Source organism: Octopus bimaculoides, chromosome 7, assembly GCF_046866305.1.
Source record: "Octopus bimaculoides isolate indiv1 chromosome 7, ASM4686630v1, whole genome shotgun sequence".
Lineage (NCBI taxonomy): Eukaryota > Metazoa > Mollusca > Cephalopoda > Octopoda > Octopodidae > Octopus > Octopus bimaculoides.
Genome location: NC_142934.1, coordinates 73,658,668 through 73,682,761, shown reverse-complemented (window position 1 = coordinate 73,682,761; position 24,094 = coordinate 73,658,668). Strand labels below are relative to the sequence as shown.

The following is a 24,094-nucleotide window of genomic DNA, read 5'->3' as shown; positions in this document are numbered from 1 at the left end:
TCTTTCTGTGGAAGAGCGTTAAAGACCTTTTTAATTCCCGAGTGTTATACTAATACATCTGTTTGTTTTCTACACCAATTGTCTTCATTTTTTGTTGTTTTTTTTTGTGAATTCTCCCTATATATATATATATATATATATATATATATATATATATATATATATATGTGTGTGTGTGTGTGTTACCTTGATTAGAATGTTTTTGTTTATAAGTCTGCTTGCTCTATCAGGCTCACTCACCTAGGACTAAACAAACATCAATAGAGCAGATGTTTGAACAACTTTGAGCTGACGTCTCCAGGATACAATAGGAGTGACAGATGTGTTGGATGAGTCCAATTCTGATTAATGAGTGTGCCACCTATGATATTTGCTATGGGCTTCCGCTACATTTAAAAAAAAAATACTGAATGATTGAAAACACACTTCTATAAGTGGCAGTTATAGATGTGAATTGTCAAATCCTCTTAATAAACACACACACACACACACAAAAAAATTAAGTTGCTTGCATTGCTAAGGGCATTAGCAGACGTGAAACCAATGGAAACTTTCTGACCAGCCATAAACATGTAAAAAGCACACAGCACACTCTGTTAAGTGGTTGGCATTAGGAAGGGCATCAAGCTGTAGAAACCATGTCACAAGAGACAGTTAGGAGTCTAGACATCTCCCTGCTAGCCAGCTCCATGTCAAATCATCCAACCCATGCCAGCATAGAGAGCAGATGTTAAACAATGACGATGATATAATACACACATAAAAGCACACACATATGCATATATCATTTATCATTTATATATATGGGTAGAGTAACACATGTGCATGTATATAACAGTGAGTTGTCTAACAAACATATTAATGAAAAGACATATGTACATGTGTGTGTGTGTGTAAAACAGTGAATTGTCCAATACACATATCAATGAAAACAGCTTTTGCACATCCTCTACATTCTGTGTTTATATTTCATTACCTTACAATATTACACATTCTCAGGATGGCAAGCTGGCAGAATTGTTAGCACAGTGGCATTTTGTTCATCGTTATGTTCTGAGTTCAAATTCTGTCAAGATCGACTTTGCCTATCCTTTCAGGGCCGATAGAATAAGTACCAGTCGAGCACTGGGTCAATGCAATCGACTAACCCACTCCCCTGAAATTACTGGCCTTGTGCCAAAATGTGAAACCAATATTACACATCCTCTATATTCATCCACCGCATTTTCCTTTCTTTCTTTTCCAAATAGATCAACCAGAGCTTCTAAACTGTTAATTACATCACATTGTACAATCTTGAAATTTAAGTGATACACTGGATACTGTAATCTTAAGAGTCAGTTCTTTTCATAATTGCAACAAAGAGAAGTTTGAGCTGAAAAGTAAATTTCTCTAGTGCTCATCTTCATTATAAGCACATTTTGTTCTGTTTCGCATCATTCCATACTTGAAGACTGGAAATGAAAACAGACCCTAACACAGGAAAGTAAATTTCACAAGCGTTGATAGCTGTGATCAGCACACCTAGTCTGTTCTCTTGTGGACATCACAAATTTCTTAGACCAGTGAGCCCTCATACAATGCCACTTAGCCACCAGACTGGAATTGTTTTAACCCTTTCGATACCAACCTAGCTGAAATCACTTCTGGCTCTGTAGTACAAATGTCTTGTTTTCATAAGTTTTGAATTAAAATCTTCCACCAAACCTTAGTCACAGTTTATGTTCCTAACACTAGCTTAATGATAACTAAGTTATTTTACTAAATTCTTTGTTATATTTAAAATTTATTGAAAGAAACACAGAGCAACTCAAAAGAAATATGGTAATGAAAGGGTTAAAACACTAGATCTTTGCTTATAATTTATACAGCAGAAGAAGTCCATCATCCAATTAGTTTCTGAGCAGGAAAGATGCTACCATCATTGATCACATACACATAAGCCCAAACTATGAGCTTCCTAGCCAATGAAGGATCACTTACATAGAGGCTTGACCTACTTGAAATAGCTACCAAAGGTCCTTCGTGTTTTTATAAAAACAAAAAATCAGGAAAGAGTATTACAGGATGATTATACCTTAAACATAGTTGATCAAAAGTATACTTGATCAGGACTGACCTATGGGCAAAAAAAAAAGAAGGAAAACAGCAGTAACAACATATATTCTCTTCATTTTCTAACAATAAATGATTTGTTTTTGTTTCCTTCTCAGGAAAGTGTCCATGCCGAGAATGTCAGAAAATAATAGTTGACAGAAAATAAATAATGTTTAGTTGGTATAAACGATATTGTGAGATCGAGGACAGAGAAAATCAGAATTTTATGTGGGTACACCAGCTGTAAATAGAGTCATAAATAGCATATGCAGCCATAAATTGAAAATATGTACAGCTATATTGCATCAGTACTCCTCTCCCTGTCTGTTAAATAGAAGAAATGTTTGACCCAATATTAACCAAATGATTAACATATGGAAACAAAAAGAAAATTTTTCTCCACACATTATTTAGTTTGTTTTTAGCCACCATGACTAAAACCACCTTTACATATGCAGTCAATATTTAAATTTATTTTATACTAATAACTATTACAGTATGAAAAATCTTAAAGAAATTGTTTGTGCTGCAAAGTGAATATATTACTAATGCATTTCATTTTTTGTATAACCTTATTTTGTGCAGCATAGAGCATATTTATTAAAGCTGGACGGTGTAATTAATCATCACCATCATCATCATCATCATTTAACATCCGTTGTCCATTCTAGCATGGGTTGGACGGTTTGACCAGGGCTAGCAAGCTGGAAGGCTGCACCAGTTTCCAGTCTGATTTGGCATCGTTTTCTACCGTTGGATGCCCTTCCTAATGCCAACCACTCCAAAAGTGTAATGGGTGCTGTTACATGCCACCAGCACGGGTGCCATTTGTGTGACACTAGTATCTGCCACAACTGCAATTTTGCTCAGCTTGATGGGTCTTCTTCTCAAGCAGAACACATTGCCAAAGGTTTCGGTCACTAGTCATTGCCTCTGTGAGGTTCAAAGTTCGAAGATCATGCTTCACCACTTTGTCCCATGTCTTCCTGGGTCTATCTCTACCACATGTTCCCTCCACAGTTAGAGATCAGCACTTCTTTACACAACTGCCCTCATCCATACACATCACATGACTATACCAGTGCAGTAGTCTCTCTTACACACCACATCTGATACCCCTTATGCTTAACTTTTCTCTTAAGATGCTTACACTCTGTCAGACATGCACACTGACATTGCACATCCAGTGAAGCATACTGGCTTCATTCCTTTCAAGCCTATGCATGTTCCACCGAGGTCTACTTTGTATTTCATCCTTTTGGGAATTAATGAAATAAGTGCCATCAAGCACTGAGGTTGATGTAATCAACTAGTCCCCTTCCCCCAAGATTTCAGGTCTTGTGCCTATTGTAGAAAGGATTATTATTATTATTACTGCAGCAAACTGGCAGACTCGTTAGCACACCAGACAAAATACTTAGTGGCATTTCGTTCATCTTTATGGTCTGAGTTCAAATTCCACCAAGCTCAACTTTGCCTTTCATCCTTTCAGAGTCAATAAAATAAGTATCAATTGAGCAACGGGGCTGATGTAATCAATTTCCCCAGTTCTCAAAATTTGCTGGCCTTATGTCAAAATAAGAAAGGATTATTATTATTATTGTTAATTCAAACTACTAATTTAATTAACAGGGACATTATCTTAGGGTTTGACATCAACAAGTTTCTGCATATTGCAAGAATCTTTCAGAGGATTCTTGCAGAATGCAAGATGGCACTTTTCTGCAGGTTAAGAATGCATGTCTCAATTCCAGTATCCTCCAGCTTCTTAGGTAGCAGCTTGGGTGTTGTGCCAAGTACATCAATCACCACAGGAACAACTGGCACTTTTACTCTTTCATCTTCCACAATCTCTTTGTCTCTCTTGCTGAGTCCTAGTATTTCTCAGTTTTCTCAATTTCCTTGATATCTTCTATCATATTGTATTCCAAAGTCTATGATATTACATTTTTTTCCTATGATCATATCAGGTTTCCTTGCTTCAATAACGAGGTCGTTCTTTATGGAGAAATCCCATAAAATTCTGTAATTAGCATGTTTGATAATGACAGATGTGAATTGATTGCAGAGAATGTTGGTAGTGATTAGAGAAACAAATCAAGTGAGTGTGGGTCTTTGGGTGTATAATAATAATAAGAGAAAGTATGAGTGGAAGTGAAATGTGAGAGTAAGTAACTGCTAAGTCCTGGGGGAAACTTTAAGGGTCAGTGTTCAGTTCTGGTTTCATGAAATTAAGAAACTGATATAAATCTTCCTTTGGGTAATCTACTGCAGGGAAGATTCCCAAATAGTCTAATATAGTGGTTCTCAATATTTTGGAGTTCAGTGCCATTTAATATAAATGTTGTTTTACAAATACCCTGCAATACACACAATTCTCTTGTTTTGCAAAATAAAAAAGCAACAGCAGATTATTTCAATGAAGCAAGCTAATTTATTATCCATACTGTACTATTTTATCCATTATGTACTTCTTTTTAGATAACTGTATGGGCTTGTGCATCTTCTGTTAAATTTTTGTAGAGATTACTAAAGGTAAGGACTTATATAATGAATTTATGTTGGACCTTGGCACATCACCATTCATGTTTCTGCTCACTGATAACACAATTTTCTATTCATGTTTTAATCCTGACAAAGTATTTTTTTCTTTTTAAGTGTTTAAACTATGAGTATTTTACCCAGCATCCCTACAGCACCACCCCTTGACATCTGTCAATTCCCCTGTGAGCTCTCAGTGCTCCCAAGAGGGTACCACCCAATCAGGTTACTAGTTGGTTAGTTCACCTAATCAACAGTGATTAAAGCATTTACAATAAAATGTGCTTCCAAGATTCACATAAAACATATATCATGGAACTGATCTCAAGACCTAGAGTTTGGAACTGTTAGTGTTCCAAACACTGTTAATGTATCCATTCAATCAGACTGCTTTTACAAACTGAGAATGTAGCCAGTTATCAAAGGTATTGGCCAATAAAGGCTATAATGTCTCACCACTGATAAACCCTGATTGAGTAGACCTGTGATCAAAGGTTCTCCAGTAGTAACCCTCCTGTCATTTTTCCCAAGGCTACTACATTAAAATTTTTAAGACAGTAAAATGTGATTCGAGAGAAATTTGGCTGTTATTTCTATTTGGGGGCAGAAATCACAAAGTGGCATCTGTGTTGGGTTCTGGCCAATATAAGAGAGTTAAACAAGTTGGTTGTTTGGGATATAATGCAAAAGGATGATCAATGCTGGGTTGTGAGGAATAACTGTTAACTCTTTTAGAACCATATTTCTAGCAAGTCGACTACCCAGGTTTCAATTAATTTTTGATACAACTAAGATTTTAGGCTGTTCTTGTATTTGGTTTGCAAGATTCTTGATGTGAATTTGTGTGTTGAAGCAAATTTTGTTGTGTCATGGGAGAGTCATTACACCAATAACAATAACACACACACACAGGTTTAATTCCACTTCTTTATTGTTAGTCAATTGGTTAAATATCTAATCAACTAACTAATCAATTATTTGTTTAATGTGTTGGTTAAACAATTAATTGTTTGTTAGTCAAAGTTTTTTCGTCGCTGTTCACAATCTTTTCAGTGACTTACTGACTTACCCTCTCACTCCCGGCATAATGACTCTCCCAATACACAATGAGATTTTAGGAATATTTAATAAAATATCTGTAACATCCACCCATATATTTAATGGATCTCAAGTAGAATCAGCATGACACAGTATTATAAAGCCAGACCTTTGAATTGTAAGTGGAATCCATCCAGCAGGCTCTCATACAGTTTCTGTCTACCCAATTTCATGCACATGGTATAACAGAAACTGATACTGCCCAACATGTCACATAGAGCAATCAGAACCTGGTCCTCGTGATTACAAAGCTAACTTCTTAACCATACTGAGGGATGGGGGAAGTGTGTGTGTGTGTGTTTAGTGTCTGTAGTTATATGTATATATGGTTTCATGCTAGTTTCCAGAAATTTGAACACAGCAGACTTCAGCAGATTTTCATAAAAGTTGATTAAAAAGTTCACTTTGCAATCATAAGATGCTGGATTTGACCTCACTGTGTGACACACCTTGGTCAAGTATCCTCTACTATAACCACAAGTCAACTAACATCTTGTGGGTCAAATAAGGTAGACAGAAACTGTATGAAAGGCTATCAAATAGACTACACCTGGAATAATTAAAAGACCAGCTTTACCACACACTACAATACTGATTCTACTTGAGGAGAATTCCAGCAGATTACCAAGTTCAAAACCTCTTATGAATGTTACTTGGAGAAGGAAAATCTCCACCAGTCTGATCTGGAGTATATTCAGTCATTTACACCAAAATACAGTATTTTTTTTTTCTTTTATCTTCTAGTCAAGAGGGGAATCAGTGCCCATGATCCTTCACATTCTAAGACCGGTAAGAGTGAGAGAGGTATCCTCAAACTGGAGACTAGGTCTGAATGCTTACAGTGAACTCTGTACTAAATGCACCAAAGGTACCAGGTGGTGGTTGGAACACTAATCTATAGAAACCACAGTGAGATCTATCCCACACAGAAGGTTATGAATGTAAATCACTCGACTGGTGGCCATATTATTGTGTGTTCAAATCTCAAGGCACCAGGCTGGCAGAATCTTTAGAGTGTTGGAAAAATGCTTAGCAGTATTTGTCCCAAGTTTTCACAATCTCATCCTTTCAGGGTCAATAAAATAAAGTACTAGTCAAATACTAGGGTCAATATAACCAACTAACTTCCTCCCACTAAAATCACTGGCCTTGTGCCAAAATTTGAGACATTATATCTTCAAATTTTAAGCTATAGTCATTGCAATGTTCTACTCCATTAAGAAAGATTTGTAAATTTGCCTGCTTGCCTCATCTTGCTTAGCTGACAAAGAGGTCTCCAAATAAGTTTATCATCCAGCAATAACAATATGACAATACACAAAACCAAATTCTAGGCTTCTACGATTTGACTGGTAACTTGAGCAGTTGCCTGGGACATTTAATGTTTAACAACATCACATCATATTTGGGATCTTTGAAGAAAAATACTAAATAAAACAGATGCTTTATTCTTACTTTTCATAAATTGTAGTAAACACTTCATTCCTACATTTACAAATTGTATTCCTTGTGAAAATTAAACAAAAAAATTAAATAACTGTAAGGGCACCAAAATTCTGCTAGTCCAAGGTTCCAGCAACTATAGAACCAGTCCAGTCTAGGCTTAAGGAAAATATTGAAGAAGCTTTGGGACAAAGGTGAAAGCTACAAACTGAATATCTAGCTGGAATAGAGCATGAGACTAAATATATATAACATACTTGGGTGACACTTTCTATCAATGTATTGGATTTTTACAAGTCAAGTGATTCATTTGTATATACCCCCACAATGTTGGCGTTAGGAAGGGCATCCAGCTGTAGAAACTCTGCCAAATCAGACTGGAGCCTGGTGTTGCCATCCGGTTTCACCAGTCCTCAGTCAAATCGTCCAACCCATGCTAGCATGGAAAGCGGACGTTAAACGATGATGATGATGATGATGATGAATGGTTCAAACTATACAGTGACCAAACTAGCCTTGGCAGCTGGCCAAAACAATTAAATCCTTACCAAAAGTGTCAGCAATTCATATCTTGGCACTGATACAAAGACACAGTGGTTTACTCTACTAAATGGGAAAGAATTACCATAGGTGGCTGTTGAGAAGAAATGACTCTTAATACTCAAAGAGCCCACTGAGGACCAGTATTTAGTTTCACAGCATGAAGCAAAATGAGAAATTAATCTTCGTCTGGATAACACTATCAATTGTAATCTATCACAGTTAACATCCCTGTATGACCTGGTACCTATATCTGGCTTGAGACATGCAGAATAAAATATCCAGCCCAGAAGCACTGCAAAATACTTGCAGCAGATTTGAACTCACAAACTATGAGACAGTAGTCCAATACCTTATTCACATAGCCATTTTGCTTGTATAAGAATACTAAACAACATTTTTATGAACTTTTTTTTTTTTTAAGTCTTAGAAGAAGGGACTGAATGCAACACCTTTGCAGATCCTTAAAATAACAGGGGAAAAGGCATCTCTCAAGACTGATGAGATAGATTCAGTTTATATTCAGATCGGATATCTAAAAGTCAGTATCGACAGGAAATACAATGGTGGTGGCAATGGTGATGGTGGTGGTGATAGCAGGGAGAATTCCAGCAGATTGCCAAGTTCAAATATCTCCCATGAATTTTTACTTGGAGAAAGAAGATCTTCCCAGCCTGATCTGCTCAACACGTACTACACAAAAAGACAAAGAACTTCAATAAGTAAGTAGTGTCTGTCAAAAGACTTGTACAATATCGAATAACACATGAAAACTAATCATGTGCTTGACACCAGTGTAGATGTCTTTGTCAACAGCTTTTACGATCGACATTTCTACATTATCTATATGAGAATTATTGTAAAATAAAATGCAAATACCTTGAAACTATATACAAAATTGAAAATATTATATTCATGGAAACTGGGCTTTTTTATGCTGTAATCAATAACCAAAACTGGAGAGGTTTTTTTTTTTACATAATAATCAATATGAATTTTTTTTAAATACATATTGCTATATTTCTACTAGAAAATGAAATTAAATTTTTCCAATAAATTACAGTGACTGATGATAAAAAAATTTTTTTATCAATTACAATGATTAAGAGATTTTCTTTGAATTTTAAAAATTGTGTTTAAAAATAGCACTGGCTGAACGACTACTAATAATTCTGCTGCTTATGTGTGAATGAGAGAGAGAGAGAGAGAGAGAGAGAGAGAGAGAGAGAGAAGATAGAGAGAGAGAGAGAGAGAGAGAGAGAGAGAGAAAGAGAGAGAGAGAGAGAGAAAGAGAGAGTTGGAAAGTATATATTTTATACAGTGCAAACATTATCTCATGTCAAACTCAATATGTTAGGTATATGTAATATCATATCATATCGTGTGTATATACACACACCTCTCTCTCTCTCCAGCCAGGTCACATTGTCTCTACAGCAAGACATCTGTTTCTGTCTCTATGTCTCACTATCATCTGACACAAGATCACCTCCTCCAATGCCTCCTCCCCTCTCAAAAGATTTTTGTCCTGCAAGTAACTTGATGACCTTGTAAGTGCTGGTGCCACTTAGAAAGCATCCAGTCCACACTGTAAAGTGGTTGGCATTTGGAAGGGCATCCAACTGAAAACCTTGCCAAAACTGACCTCGCCTGTGCTTGTGCCACATAAAAAGCACTCAGTCCACTCTGCTGGGTGGTTGGTGTTAGGAGAGGCATCCAGCTGTAAAAATCCTGCCAAAACAGACAAAGAAGTCTTGTGCAGGCTTCTGTCGGGCCATCTCCTGTCAAAACGTCCCACCCATGCCAGCTTGGAAGGCAGACATTAAACAATGATGATGATGATGAAACCATGAGTCCCATTAGTTTGTTAGGTTTTTTTTTTCTAATGTTAACCCAGGACTATTTTATTCAGAATCCCTCACCTTCTGAGAAAGTAAGGTGTAATCTGGAGAAGACTTGGTTCTTATTTCTAGCGGTTTTAGTCAATGTGCAGAAGTCCCCTTGTTGGTTCACAGGAGGTACAGCTTCATTTAGGGATAATTTTCTGGATCTCATAAGGGTGACATCAACATTGAGAGGCCAGTAATCTAAAATATAGACACTTGGTCCCTTTAACTCATAATGTATTCTTCATATTCAGGTGAAAACATACAAAGCTAAATGCTTGGTGCAAATGAAAAAGAGCTTCAAAGCAATTTCCAAATATGTAGAGTGAGTAAATCCAAAAACCCAGTATTTATCCTAACAACTATGCTAATAATGATTTCATATATCAGAAAGCCAGAGATTTGAAAGAGAGGGACTGTCACCTGCAGTATACATCTGGTATATAATTGGCTTGCTTATGCCCTGGTAGCAAATATGAAGAGTAGTTAGAGCAGAAGACACAATGCTTGTAGTATTTGTGTCAGCTCAGTGCATTCAAATCCTACCAAGGCCAACTTTACTTTTCACCCTTTTAGCATCAATAAAATAAAGAATCAGTCTAGGACATCGGACTGGTGGAATTGTTAACATTTCCAAGTGAGGTGGCTTGCAGTATTTGTCATGACTTTCTGCCTTCTGAATTTTGGGGTAGGAAACTTAATATTACCCAGTCCTTAGTGGAGTCCATTCTGTTGTTATCACTCAAGACAAATCTCCAAATTGAGGATAGCATCCTTCTTTCTTCTAGTGGAAGTGAAAACAAATAAAAGTTCATAAACACAGTCGTGGGTGTGTGGTTGAGAAGCTTGCTTCCCAACCACATGGTTCCAGGTTCAGTCCCACTGAGTGGCGCCTTGAGCAAGTGTCTTCTACTATAGCCCCATGTGAACTAAAACCTTGCAAGTTGATTTGGTAGGCAGAAACTGAAAGATGCCCATCGTATATATATATATATATATATATATATATATATATATATATATATATATATATATATATGGGTGGAAGGTGTATGTGGCTTTGTATATATGTGTGTGAGAGGGGAGGTGTATGTATGTTTGTGTTTCTTTGTCTTGACATTGTGTGATAGTTGTGTATGTCACTGTCATATAAGCAATGTCATTCATTTCCAATATTCTGCAAGAACATGTCTGGCCATGGAGAGATATCACCTTGCTTCGAACAGGTGAGGGCAGGCAACAGGAAGAGCGTCCAGCTCTAGAAAATCTGCCTCAAGAAACTCTGCTTGATCCATGTAAGAATGGAAAAGTAGACAAATAAATGATGAAGATGATGAGGATATGCACTGCCCTTCTCTTCCTAAGCAGTAAAACAAAAAACTGGGCTTAATCCTATGATCAAAGATGTTGTGGCCATGGTCATCTTATCTTCGTTTCAGATATAATGTATCTTGATCTACATTATTTTTCTTTTTTAAGACTGTGGTGTGATTTGAGGAAGATTTGTTTGCTATTTCTAGCAGGTTGAATGACCAAAAAAAGAACTCCTTTGTTGTTAGGCTATAATTAGTCCTGATCAAGTAGGGCTATGATCAGAGATGTTCCAAACATAACTAATCCCATCTTTTATTGAGACAATTTATCTAAAAATACATTATGTAATATTTTTCCCCATTCATTTTTAACATAGTGGGTGTTGTTTGAGGGAGGTCTGGTTTCTATTTCTAACAAGTTGAGTGACCACATAGAAGTACTCTCTCTGTAATGACGATTCTGGTAGAATTTGAATACAAAACAAACTATTGCTCTCTTACACAGGGCCAGAAATTTGGGTGAGGGGATCAGTTGATTATATCTATTCTAGTACTTGATTGTTTTTTTTTCTTTGTGTGTGTGTGTGTGTGTGCTTTAACAACTAAAAAGATGAAATGCAAAGTTGACTTCAGTGAGATTTGAAATCAGAACATGTTGAGATAAAATAAAATATTATAAGATACTATTCATTTCAACACTACTACTCTGCCACTCCACCTTTCCTTTGTTTTATGCCTGTTTCTCTATGTTAGCATGAGTTGGACAAATACATGTTGTGACATTGTTCTATAGTCAGATGCCCTTCCTGTTGCTAACCCTTATCTGTTTTACAAGTAATATTAAAAAAAAATTTTTTATTAATCCATTTGTCTTTGAAATTGCAGAACTACTGGACAATTTGTCAGTAGATAATGTAACATCTGGCTACAGAAAATCTACCTCAATAAACTCTGTTTGACCCATGCAAGTATGAAAAAGTGGATGTTGAATTAATAATGAATATATGTATATATATCAACAGTCATAGCCAAAAGTTTGGAAGATTTTTTTTTTAAATTAAAATTGTTATGCCCAAGTACAATTCATTTCAAATATATACAACATAGATATATACTTACCTAATAATTTTCAAACCTATGTTTCAAACTTTTGGCCATGACTGTATATCTATCTATATAAAAATATACATATATGTAGCTATGTAAAAGTGTGGTTGCCCTTGCATATAGGCTCATCCCCTGTAACCCTCTCCAGCTGAGCATCCTTAATCTTGTGAGCTCATAGGTGCTGGTACCACATAACAAGCACCCATGCTAGTGCTACATAAAAGCGCCCAGTACACTCTGTAAAGTGGTTGGCATTAGGAAGGGCATCCAGCCATAGAAGCCATGGCAAAATAGACATGGAACCTGAACAGCCCTTCAGTTGGTCAGCTCCTGTCAAACTGTCAAACCCATGCCAGCATGGAAAACAGACGTTAAATGGTGATGATGATAACGATGATGATGATATATAGTAGAAATTGTGTGTACAACCAGATGTAAAACTGCTACTGATATGTTTAGAGCTTCACGTAGATTATCATAATCCATCTGCTTCCTGTATAGTCATTAAGTAACCTCTATACTGGGTGGTATTACTAGTTACGAGCTACAGAACAAACGTAGGAAAAATAAAGATATACTCAAGTTTATATTATACTTTCTGCTTAACGTAATAAAGTGTTCCCTGATAATCTGTTGTGGTTAAGTATCTAAAAGCACTTAGAACACCTAGTGTTGGGCTCCAGACAACCATAATACTGAAACACACACAGGAATTATAATATAAACTTATGTTTATCCTTATATATATATATATTTGGTTATATTGTATAATGGTGGTGATCCAGCATGACCGCAGCTGCATGGTTGAAGTGAGTAAAAGAATATATATGCATATATATTATGTATACTGGGTTCTTTTATGCAGCACCAGCATGGGTGCTTTTTATGTGGCACCAGTGCCTATGAGCTCACAAGATTAAGGATACTCAGCTGGAGAGGGTTGCAGGAGATGGCCTGTGTGCAAAAACAACCATGCATTCTCTCCTGATGACCCCATACACTTGCCGGCTTCTGGTATGCAAAGTTCTCGACTGGTAGCACTTGTATGTGCAAGTGGTTTGCAAAACATATCTATTATATTATATTAAAAGTTTTTGTCTTGCAAGTACTTGGTGACCCTGTCAGTGCAGGTGCCACTTAAAAGCACCCAGTCCACATTGTAAAGTGGTTGGTGTTTGGTAGGGCATCCAGCCGTAAAAACATTGCCAAAACTGACCTTGCCTGTGCTTGCACCACATAAAAAGCACTACTCACCTCACTTGTGCTTGTGCCACATAAAAAGCACTAAGTCCACTCTGCTGAATGGTTGGTGTTAGGAAGGGCATCCAGCTGTAAAAAACCTGCCAAAACAGTCACAGAATTCCAGTGCAGGCTTCAGCCTGGCCGGCTTTTGTGGTACTGTCCCACCCATGCTAGCATGGAAGATGGACATTAAATGATGATGACATATAGATATATATACACATATACACATGTATGTATTTTTATTATTATTAAAGCTGCAAAAACATTACAAAAAAACTGCTACTCAGAGTTTCATGTTCCCATTCGTTGGGGAATTTAGCAACTTTTTGTGATGTTCTTGCAGCTTTAATAATGAAAAAAAGCATATTACTCTACCTCCAGTATTTGAGTACTATATTTTTCCACCTTGTTTCACATTTATGTGCTTACTTATATGTATGATGTATGTATGTCATTATTCAGTTTTATTTCAAGATTTTCTTGCCAACAGAGAAAAAGCCAGTTTCTAACCTAGATCCAAGACTCCTTCATTGGAATTTCAACAACAACAACAGGGTATTTCTGTTTGTATGTATGTATGTATGCATGCACGTATATGTGCAGATTTGTATGTTTTGTTTAATGTATGTATTCTCATGTATATAGTTGCATATCTAGACATGCTCATATATGATTAAATAATAAACTTCTGAAAAGTTTTACAGAATTTTACAGTTCAAGTGATGGATTGGATCTGTAGTCTTTGAATTAGCTTTATCCTTTCTGGTTTTGAGAAGCCTAATTTCTCAAGATTGTATGTATGTATGTGATTGTTCAGTTTTATTTCAAGATTTCTTACCAATAGAGAAAGAGCCAGTTTCTAACCTAGGCTCCTTCATTGGAATTTCAACATCAACAATGGGGTATTCCTGTTTGTATGTACACACGTATGTGTGCATATATATAAAAAGGAATACAAAAAATGGGACAAGAACGCAAAACATCCAGACAGATGATACAAAAAAGAGACAAGAAAAAACAAAGATGGGTCATTCGGACTTTTCTTTCCTCAGTCGAGTTCCATATTATCTTTGCAATTTCAGCTGGTTATACTCAAGATTGCTCCAATCTGGCCAGCCCCAAGGAAAAACTAAGGTAAGAGTACTAGATTCCTTGGAAAAAAGCAGCGAATGTATACGAAACAAGGATGGAAAAAAACCCCAGAGAAATGGTACACAAATACAAATGCAAATAACAGGACAATAACAGCAGGTATCTTTCGACTAAGGACAAATTAAATTAAGCTGGCGTGTGAGGAAGCGAAATCTTACGGCAGATTTGCATGTTTTGCTTTATGTATGTGTTCTCATGCATATAGTTGCATATCTAGACATGCTCATTTAAATGACAAACTTCTGGAAAGTTTTAGATTTTTACAGTTCCAGGGATGGATTGGATCTGTAGTCTTTGAATTAACTTTCTCCTTTCTGGTTTTGAGAAGTCTAATTTCTAAAGGTTGGTATTTAGGCAGTGTGTTACATATCCCAGGGCCCCAATAATTACAGATATAAACCTGAACTTGTTATCTGGATAGAGTAACTGCAGATTTCTCTATAGTTCAGCATAGGTATTCTCTTTTTCATTGATCTTCAGCTTTACATTAACATCCACTGGACAGCTAATTTCCACAACTGTGCACAGTTTCTCTTCTCTATCCCAAATCATTATATTAGGTCTGTTGTGCTTACATCTTATTGAGGTCTTCACTGGTATATTCCACCAGTACTCCTTTTTATTATGAGTGGCTATGGCTTCTACTATACTGTGGGTTCTTATTTCTTTATCATTGGGGTTATCCTTCCACTGGATTTCATTACAGAGTGTCCTAGCTACAACATCATGTCTCATCGGTAGATAACACCATGATGACGTTTGTATGTATGTATGTATGTATGTATGTATGTATGTGTGCATGCATGTGTGTGTGTGTGTTCCCTGTCTTGACATCATATGATAGCTGTAAATAAGTGTCACTGTCATACGTATAGGCAGCGTCATTCACTTCCAGTATTCTACCACAAGGAAATATTACACTGCTTGGAAACAGGTGGGGGTTGGAGACAGGAAGAGCATCCAGCTGTAGAAAATTTGCCTCAGTAAACCTCTATCTGATCCATGCAACTATGGAAAGATAGACATTAAAACAATGATGATGATGCGTAGAATCAGATCAATTAAATTGACCTTCGTCTGTCTACCTCAGTACACCACAGGTACTTTATCAACCCTGGAAGACTGAAGGGACAAATTTGATCTGAACAGGATTTGAACACAGAATCTTAATGAGATTATATCAAAACTACAATACCGTACAATATAGCCAGTCATCATTTATGAGTTAGTATGGGTTGGCTGTAGGTATCATGCTTTTGCTAACTGTTTTAGGTAGCTATATAGTCACGAACAAACACAGACGTCCTCTATCCCTATCCCGTCACCACTGACCCAGCGTCACAACCAGAATGTGACAGCTGGAGGTAGAGAATGCTGCACCAACATCTGGCTGGTAATTGTTACAGCTGTGTAGGCTTGGAAAAACATGAAATGAAGTACCTTGCTCAAGGACACAACATGCTGCCTGATTGAGGAACTGAACCCATGACCTTATGATAACGATCCAAACATCCTGACCACTGGACCAGGTACTTTCACCATAAAAGATACCATAAGCAATTTGTCCAACACTCAAACCAGTTTTGATATCCATTGCTTTAGTTTCGATATACCTTCATTATTTTCATTGTTGTCGTCATCATCAACATAATTATAATTTTTACATCTGCCCTTCAACGCTAGCATGTGTTGAACAGGATTTTTTAATGATAATGTTTAATGACCAGATATCTTTCCTGATGCTAGCCCATTTAGGTATTGCTCACAACATACAGGAACATAGTGTAGTCTTTCTAAAAACCAGGCTACACAAGAAGAGCATAGCAACAATTTTTATTTACATCTAAGATAATATCATATGCAAGAAGATAAGAAAAAAATTCAGTCATAGCACCAGAATAATACACCCCCCCCCCACACACACACATATATAGCGAGAGGTATGTATGTATATCTAAAATCAAAGTATTTGAACACAAAATATAAAAGTATGGACCTAAATACTCCGAGATATTTTTGATTTTTTTTATTGGCACTTCACTTTATCATTTCGTTCCTCCCCAGTCTGCTAATGGTAATAGATAATAACCAGTCCAAATTGTATGTATATGGTTCGATAAGTTAAACAAATCTTTTTACACCTGGTGTTTAAGCTTCCTTTTTCCTATTGGTTTATTTATTCTTCTCCGACAGAATTAAATTCTTTAAACTGAAGTCATACTCTTTCACTAAAGATTTAAAGATTCTCGGAAGTCTGGTGCAAATAAAGCATCAGCCAGCTGATGTGTTTATGTATTAGAAACAAGAACCCGTTCACCATCTATCAGTCACGAGATGGATGCATTTTTGGTTTTGCTTTTTTTTTTTATATTTCGTGTATTTTTCCTATTATTCAGTTTGATTATTTTCTTGATCAGTTAGTGTTTAATCATGTAATTGTGGATTGTAACAGTAGAAACCGTTAAAAGAAAGCATCATTCTATGTGAGATAGATACGAACAAGCATAATTTAGCCCCAGTCACCTAATTAAATTGATATACATACTCGTTTAAATAGGAAGTTATTCAGACAAAAAGACAAATGACACAATGAAATAGACAGACAGGTAGCTATGTTGAGAATAAAGCTAAGACAGATATGAAGACAAATATATATCTCTCTCGCTCTGTATTTATATGCGCGCATGTGAGTGGGTGTGCATGCTTTTATATATATATATATATATATATATATATATATATATTTATACACACACACTCACACATGTGTGTATACATGTGAGGGGAAACCAATAGGGAGTTAGATAGACAGACAGGTAGGTAAGTAGGTAGTTAGATATAAGGACAGGTAGATTTGTGTGCATGTATATGAGTGAATGTATTTCTGCATGTTCGTATGCGTATATCTATCTGCACATACATACATGTGTGTGTGTGTGTGCGTGAGGGAAAACAATAGATAGATACATAGAGAAGTTGATATACAGACAGGTAAGTAGGCAGGTATTTAGATATATAGACAGGTAGGCTTGCGTACGTGTATATGTGCATGTGATTGCGTGTGTGAACACGTTCTTTTTATTCTTTTGCAGGTTTCAGTCACTGGGCTACGATCATGCTGGAGCAAGACTTTCAAAGATTTGATTAATGTGTGTGTAGAAACAAAATACATAAGTGTATATATGTATAAAAACTAGTTCACAGTTCTTGAATTCAATTCTAAAGGAGGTAATTTCATGATGTACTTCGGTAGAACATCTAATTCTACCTCCAGTTCACCTGGCTTCCAGGTGACACCAGTAGGGAACGTTACCTTAACCTAAGGGGTTGACATCCTATCTATCATCTGTTAAAATGGCTTGGGACTAGATATAAGCACTTACTGGCTTTTAAAACCCTTTCGAGGCCACAGAAGTACTGGCAGATAAATACAAAGAGATACGTAAATAGACGGACAGAAAGGTAGCAGAAACAGAGAGGAAAGAAAGATGAGGGAAACTGAGATATTTCAATAGAGTTAAAGAGAAAGAGAAAGACTAAAATAAAAGTGGAAAGAGAGTAGTGATGCACATTCACAGATTTATTATATTAGAGACTCGTAATTAATGGAGAAACAGTTACACCTACACATGTATGCCGTGTATGTAAATGTATGTGTATGATTTAGTTTTTTTGCCAAGCCGCCAAACCATCAATACATAACACATAAAACCGTATGTATGTACGTATGTTCAAGAGATGAGGATGCTGTTTTGAAGAGCACGAATGAAAAAAAAAAAAAGGGAATGGAATCTGTAATATTCCTTCGTAAACACTGATATAAATGTGTGTATGTATCAAAATATGTTCATGACAGGAAAATAGATGCACATGTCTATATAGATCTACATGCATGTTTTTGTGGCTTCACAATATTACAATGACGATGAAATCCGATGGATGTTAGAATCGATGCTTTTAAACAAGTTACACGTACAACAACGCGCTATAATATAATATATACATACATATCTATCTATCTATCTATCTATCTATCTATCCACACATACATACCTATCTGAGAGAGAGAGAGAGAGAGAGAGAGAGAGAGAGAGAGAACTTTTGGGCATATATAATGACAAATAAATGAGGTAATGTTTATATCTTCACGGTGTATTACTGAATTTTCTAAATAGAGGTCGGTTATCTTCAGCCTGCTGTCTGTCTTACACTCACTCACACACGGAATGAATGTGTGCTATGGTATTTTTAATTAGCTCACTAATTGTACAAGGGTTCCCAAATAGAATATAGAATTGATGTTAAATCGTAATACAGTTGCGTGACAACAGTGGCTAGTTTATTTCACCCTTGGCCTGCACAATAATTAACTGCAAGGCAAATTTATGAGAAATCATGAAGATCATTGTTGTTAGTTTATAACTGTTATTATCATTATTCTCGAAACGATTTTAATTTAAATAAAACCAAACTTTAATTGTTGATTTGTGTGTGTGTGTGTGTGTGTGTGTGTGTGTGTGTGTGTGTGTGTGTGTACACATATCCATATGCATCCATATATTCATACACATAGATATGAATGTACATACAGACACATAAGTACGTGTCTGTCTGAGTAAGCGGACACAACAGCTTGAGTAAGCGGACACATATAAATATATATCACAAAGCTACAATTAGTTGCATATACAGTGAATAAAGGGACCCCCACAACAAGTGATTCCGTTAAAAGAATGTTGCAACAATTTTCTCCCTGGATAGGTCACTGACAATCTCATACTTTCTCAAAGGTCTGATATTTTCCTCTATAAATAGGTGAAATGGGGCATGTAGGTTTTAACAGGATTACAGACAGTTAAATGCCTGCACTGCATTCATATTCATGATCCATGCAGTTTGTTTTCCAATATATCATGACAATTCATTTCACCTCTATATGCACAGCTTGGTAGTTATAGATGGAAATCAAAACACAAGCACACACACACTCATCAAGCTACATTAAGTCACACACACACACATATATATATATCACTCACGCATGTATATATCTAGGGAGAGTACGACGATATCATCTTCATCGCCAATCTGTTTTCCATGTTGATGAGGATGAATGAGATGGGATATCACTCTCTGGGTCAATTTTTTTTATACAGATTTCCTGCACTTGTAAATGGATCAGAGACATCTATCACCCAGACATTCTATTTTTGCTGTGGTTTCTATAGCTGGATACTCTTTCTAATGCCAACCACTTTACATATTGTACAGGGTGCATTTTATCATGACACTAGTAATCAGAGAGGTTATATCTATCCTGGCCAGAATAAGGGTCTTCTCTTAATGGGTCAAATGGAATTTGTTGAGGCAGATTTTCTACAGTTGGGTGCCCTTCCTGTAACCAACCCTCAACTGTTTTCAAGCATGGTAATATTTTCCCATTCTTATATAGTCATTTTGTGGTTAAAGTCGTAGAACTGCAACTATGCTGGAGCACCATGGCTTGATATGTTTTTCACAGACCATTGGACATAAATGATGTTCATTTACAATGATCATGTGATGTGAAGACTAGGACAGCACCCACTTCATGTATATATGGTAGAAAACACTTGCCCAAGGTGTCACACAGTGGGATTGAACCTGAAACTACATGGTGGGAGACAAACTTCTCAACCATGCCTGCATTTTATGAGAAATTCCTGATGAAATGGTTTATTCTTTTATTCTTTTTACTTGTTACAGTCATTTGATGGTTTATCCATCACATTTAAATCAATTATGTATTTTTTAATCTCTTAATTGCATAATGATATCGATGATGACGTTTGTATTCTAATCACTGAAACAGCTGTAGAACTTAGCATAAAATTTTAAAACATCTGTCAAATCTTTACTTTTTTGCTATTCTAGATTTGCTACTCTGAACAGTCAATTTACACATATGCAAATCTATTCTACTTATGATTATTGCATTTTAATAATATATTGAAGTGAAGGTGGCAAGCTGGTGGAATTGTTACAGCACTGGACGATATGCTTAGTGGCAATTCTTCCAGTCCATTACATTCAGAGTTCAAATGTTGCTGAGGTTGATTTTGCTTTTCATCCTTTCAGGGCCAACAAAGTAAGTACCAGTTGGGTACTGGAGCCAATGTAATCAACTTGCCCACTAATCTCAAAATTGCTGGGCTTGTGCCAAAATTAGAGAACGATAATATATTGAAGTTTAACAATATAATAGGTCAATAATTGATCTCTTAAATTCAGTGGATACATTTTATAGTGCTTAAAATGCTAATTATGTATATAGGTTCAGCACAGCCAAATGATCAAGATCCTGGTTTCAATCCCAAGACAGCATTTTGGACAAGTGTCATTTTCTATAGCCTTGGATCAACTCATACCTTGTGACCGAAAATGGATAGAAGGAAACTGCATAGGAGTCTGTTGAGTGGATTGTATTTGTAATTCAAAAGGTACAATATTGTCACACATCATGTAACTGAAAATCACATTAAGGGTACATGTGTTTATGGAACTCTCATCCATCTACGTATTAATTTCGTAGCAGGTTATCCAGTTCATCAAACAGATGAATCCTCTTTGTCAAACAATGGAGATCCATTGTTTGATGATGGATCGCCATAACCACATGTGAGTCTTTGGCAATTTTCTTCCTCTGTCTTCCTTTTCTCTTGGACTTTCCTCTGTTTCTGAAGAAGAGCATTGCTCGAAACGTTAGACCATCTTTCTTTCCTTCCCTGAGCGCCTGCTAATATTTTACATATACAGTGTTCTCGCATTGTTTTTTTGTGTTTATTCTCCTTTTCGGGGATTTACTATATCTATATGTATAAAATCATCACCGTCATCTTTTAACATCCACCTTCCATGCTGGCCTGACACACTCTTTTATATATATGTGTGAGTGCGTGTGTATGTACGTTATATAATGTTGTGTGTGTGTGTGTGTGTGTGTGTGGTGCTATGTGTGTGTATAGGTATATATTTTGCCATATCTAGTTATCATCATTTTAGATCCCTTTTTTTCCATGCTTGCCAAAGTCGACTGGGTGTTCTCCAAAACAGTGTGTTGCCACTTGTTGCAGTCCTTTGTTATCTCTTTTGTGAGGTTTAACTTCCTGGGATTAGCCTTCACCACCAGTTTTTCTCTTCCATAAGTTCCTTCCACTTGGATTCCTTGGCACTTCCTTTCCCCAACTGCCATCCTCCATACACATCACATGTCTCTTTCAGCTGTCATTTCTCTAACACACTATACCTGATTCTTCTTAGACTCATCATATGTACCTTCTCATTCACTAACATTACACACCCAGCAGAACATACATAATTTCTATCCAGCTCTCCATGCATCCACCCTCCACATTCGATGCTCCTGTTTCATTAACCACACAACATCACACTCCATACACACACATCAGACAATATACTCTTCACTTGGAGAGAGGAAAAGGACCCTTTGTTACCAGCAGGGGTAATAGCTACCCGACCCGTTTTTACTTGGGCTACTATGTTTTCAGAACGGCCTGCTCTGCTGCTACTTTGGACACTTAGGTAATAGGAGCCATCAATTCTCGGGGAGGCCTCTACACATCTGAAAGAATTTATTTTATAGATGTTCCTACTGGTACATTATACTTAGGCATCTGCAACATACAAAGTCCTTTTTCTGTTAGCCTGCATGCAATCCTACTGCATGCCTTGTGCACCCATAGTTTACACTGAGCACAAGTTACAGAGTTCCTACCTACCAGTTCTTTTCTCTCATACTGAGCATGGCCACCTCTCAGATGGCAGTAGAGTCCTGTCTTTGTTCCTGCTAACTACAGCTTTTGTCTTGGCTATCTTCAAATTTTTCTTGATAGGATCTGATATAATATTTGGATTATAGGTATGCAGAAATTGCAACAAGTAGCCAGTCTTAAGCAACCTGTTATGGGCTGAGAACTATAATAAAAAGGAGGAGGCTGAGAACTGATTCCTGGTGGGCACCTGTCTGCACACCAAATCCCTTGTTTTCCTGTGCATTGCCAATTTATATGTGTGGATTTATATATATGTATATAATGGAGGTCGAGAAGATATCTCAATAAAACGGCTAATACACGATGTAGAGCGTATGTATATAAATAAAAATGCATGCGTGTGTGTGCTGCACAATATAAATTACATTATGTATAAACATAGAATCAGTGTATGTATCACAATGTGACAATTCTTGAGAGAAGTCATATTCTATACAGACAAACAGTAGCACACAGCATCAAAGGAGATTATTGGATAGGTTGTGTGATGGCAAGGAGGAGGCGTCAATATATATTGATTGTGTTGTCCCTTTTCGTAACTGACATGTAGAAAAAAAAGAAATGATTTATAGTTATTCTTACCTGCTTTACTAGTCCTGGTAGTTTCGACCATGGTGTATTCTGACGAATATGATCCTCGACGTCGCTGCTCATTTTACTCTTGTGTTATTTTGACCAAATTTTTGGTTTTAGTTTGTTTATTTATTATTTTTTTTTTGTTGAAGAGGTGGAGACGACAGCAGTAGTAACAATAACAACACCACCACCAAAACAAACCTTTTCCTTCCCTTTCCACCTTTTTCTCTTTCTCCCTTGTACACTTCTGCTTCCTTCCAGGGTGACGTAAGGTTGTTGATGTTAATGGCTATGTTTGTTGTGGTGTGTGTGAGCTATTATTTAGGGGCCAATGCCGGGCGTATGTACCCGGGTCATCGCTGATGACACCCAACTGGAAGTGTAGCAGCAGTTTTTATTGAGGACTGTTGTTGGAATGCAAGCGAAAAATAACAAAATTCCCACATATAATATGGGAGCATGTAAGGGAGAAAATAGTAGGGGAAGGAATGAGTTGATAACGGAAGAGAAAGCATAAAAGAAATTGCTAAAAAAAAACAAAAGAGGATAATGAATCAGACTGAAGCCAAGAAAGGAATAAAAGATGGATAAAATGTTTAGCACAAAAGTAAATATAGTGAAGCACGAGCAGTTAGGTGCCCGAAAGATAACCAGACGCAGCCATTACCTCTTCCTCAACGCTACATCTGACAACGCGCCACCCTGACTACAACAGTCAGCAGTTTAATGCTATGGAAGACACGATTTGCTTTAAAATATGAATTGAAGCAAGATTTCGATATCACTGCGGTATTTTTTACTTATTTATTACGATTGTGTTTCTCGTGTCTCGTTTAATTTTGCATTCTTTTGGAATTTTATTTTTAAAATATGTTTTACTTAAATGGTTGGCTTGTCGGAATTTACTGCGAGAAAGATCAACGTTTGTCTGTTGTACATTTTGCTGACCCATTTTTGCTCTCAACTTCACAAAATATTGAACACACTTTTTGCTCTCAAACGCACAAGATATTTGGCACTCTTTGCTCTAAAACGTACGAAATATGCAACAGACGTTGTTCTCAACACACGATATCGGATACACTTTGCTCACAAACTCACAAAATATTGAATACTCTTTACTCTTAAACTTGTAAAATATTCTTGGAAGGGGAATATTTAGTAAATACTCCCCATCCAAGATAGCTGACTACTCTCACACAGTGTCTTCCTATTCTGGCGTACAACAGAACCGGTTTCCACATAGTGACTCAATTGAGGTTCC

General features: G+C 36.6%; 1 protein-coding gene across 1 annotated transcript in view; it reads right to left on the bottom strand.

The window, feature by feature from the left end:
- The window catches only part of LOC106880704 (protein FAM91A1), a 73,045-nt gene extending 49,524 nt beyond the window's left edge, over window positions 1–23,521 (bottom strand). Inside the window, exon 1 of the mRNA XM_089355485.1 lies at window positions 22,837–23,521. Coding sequence (XP_089211611.1) covers window positions 22,837–22,908 — 72 coding nt within the window. The 5' untranslated portion in view covers window positions 22,909–23,521. The remainder of the gene's footprint in view (window positions 1–22,836) is intronic.
- Between the last annotated feature and the right edge of the window lie 573 nt (window positions 23,522–24,094).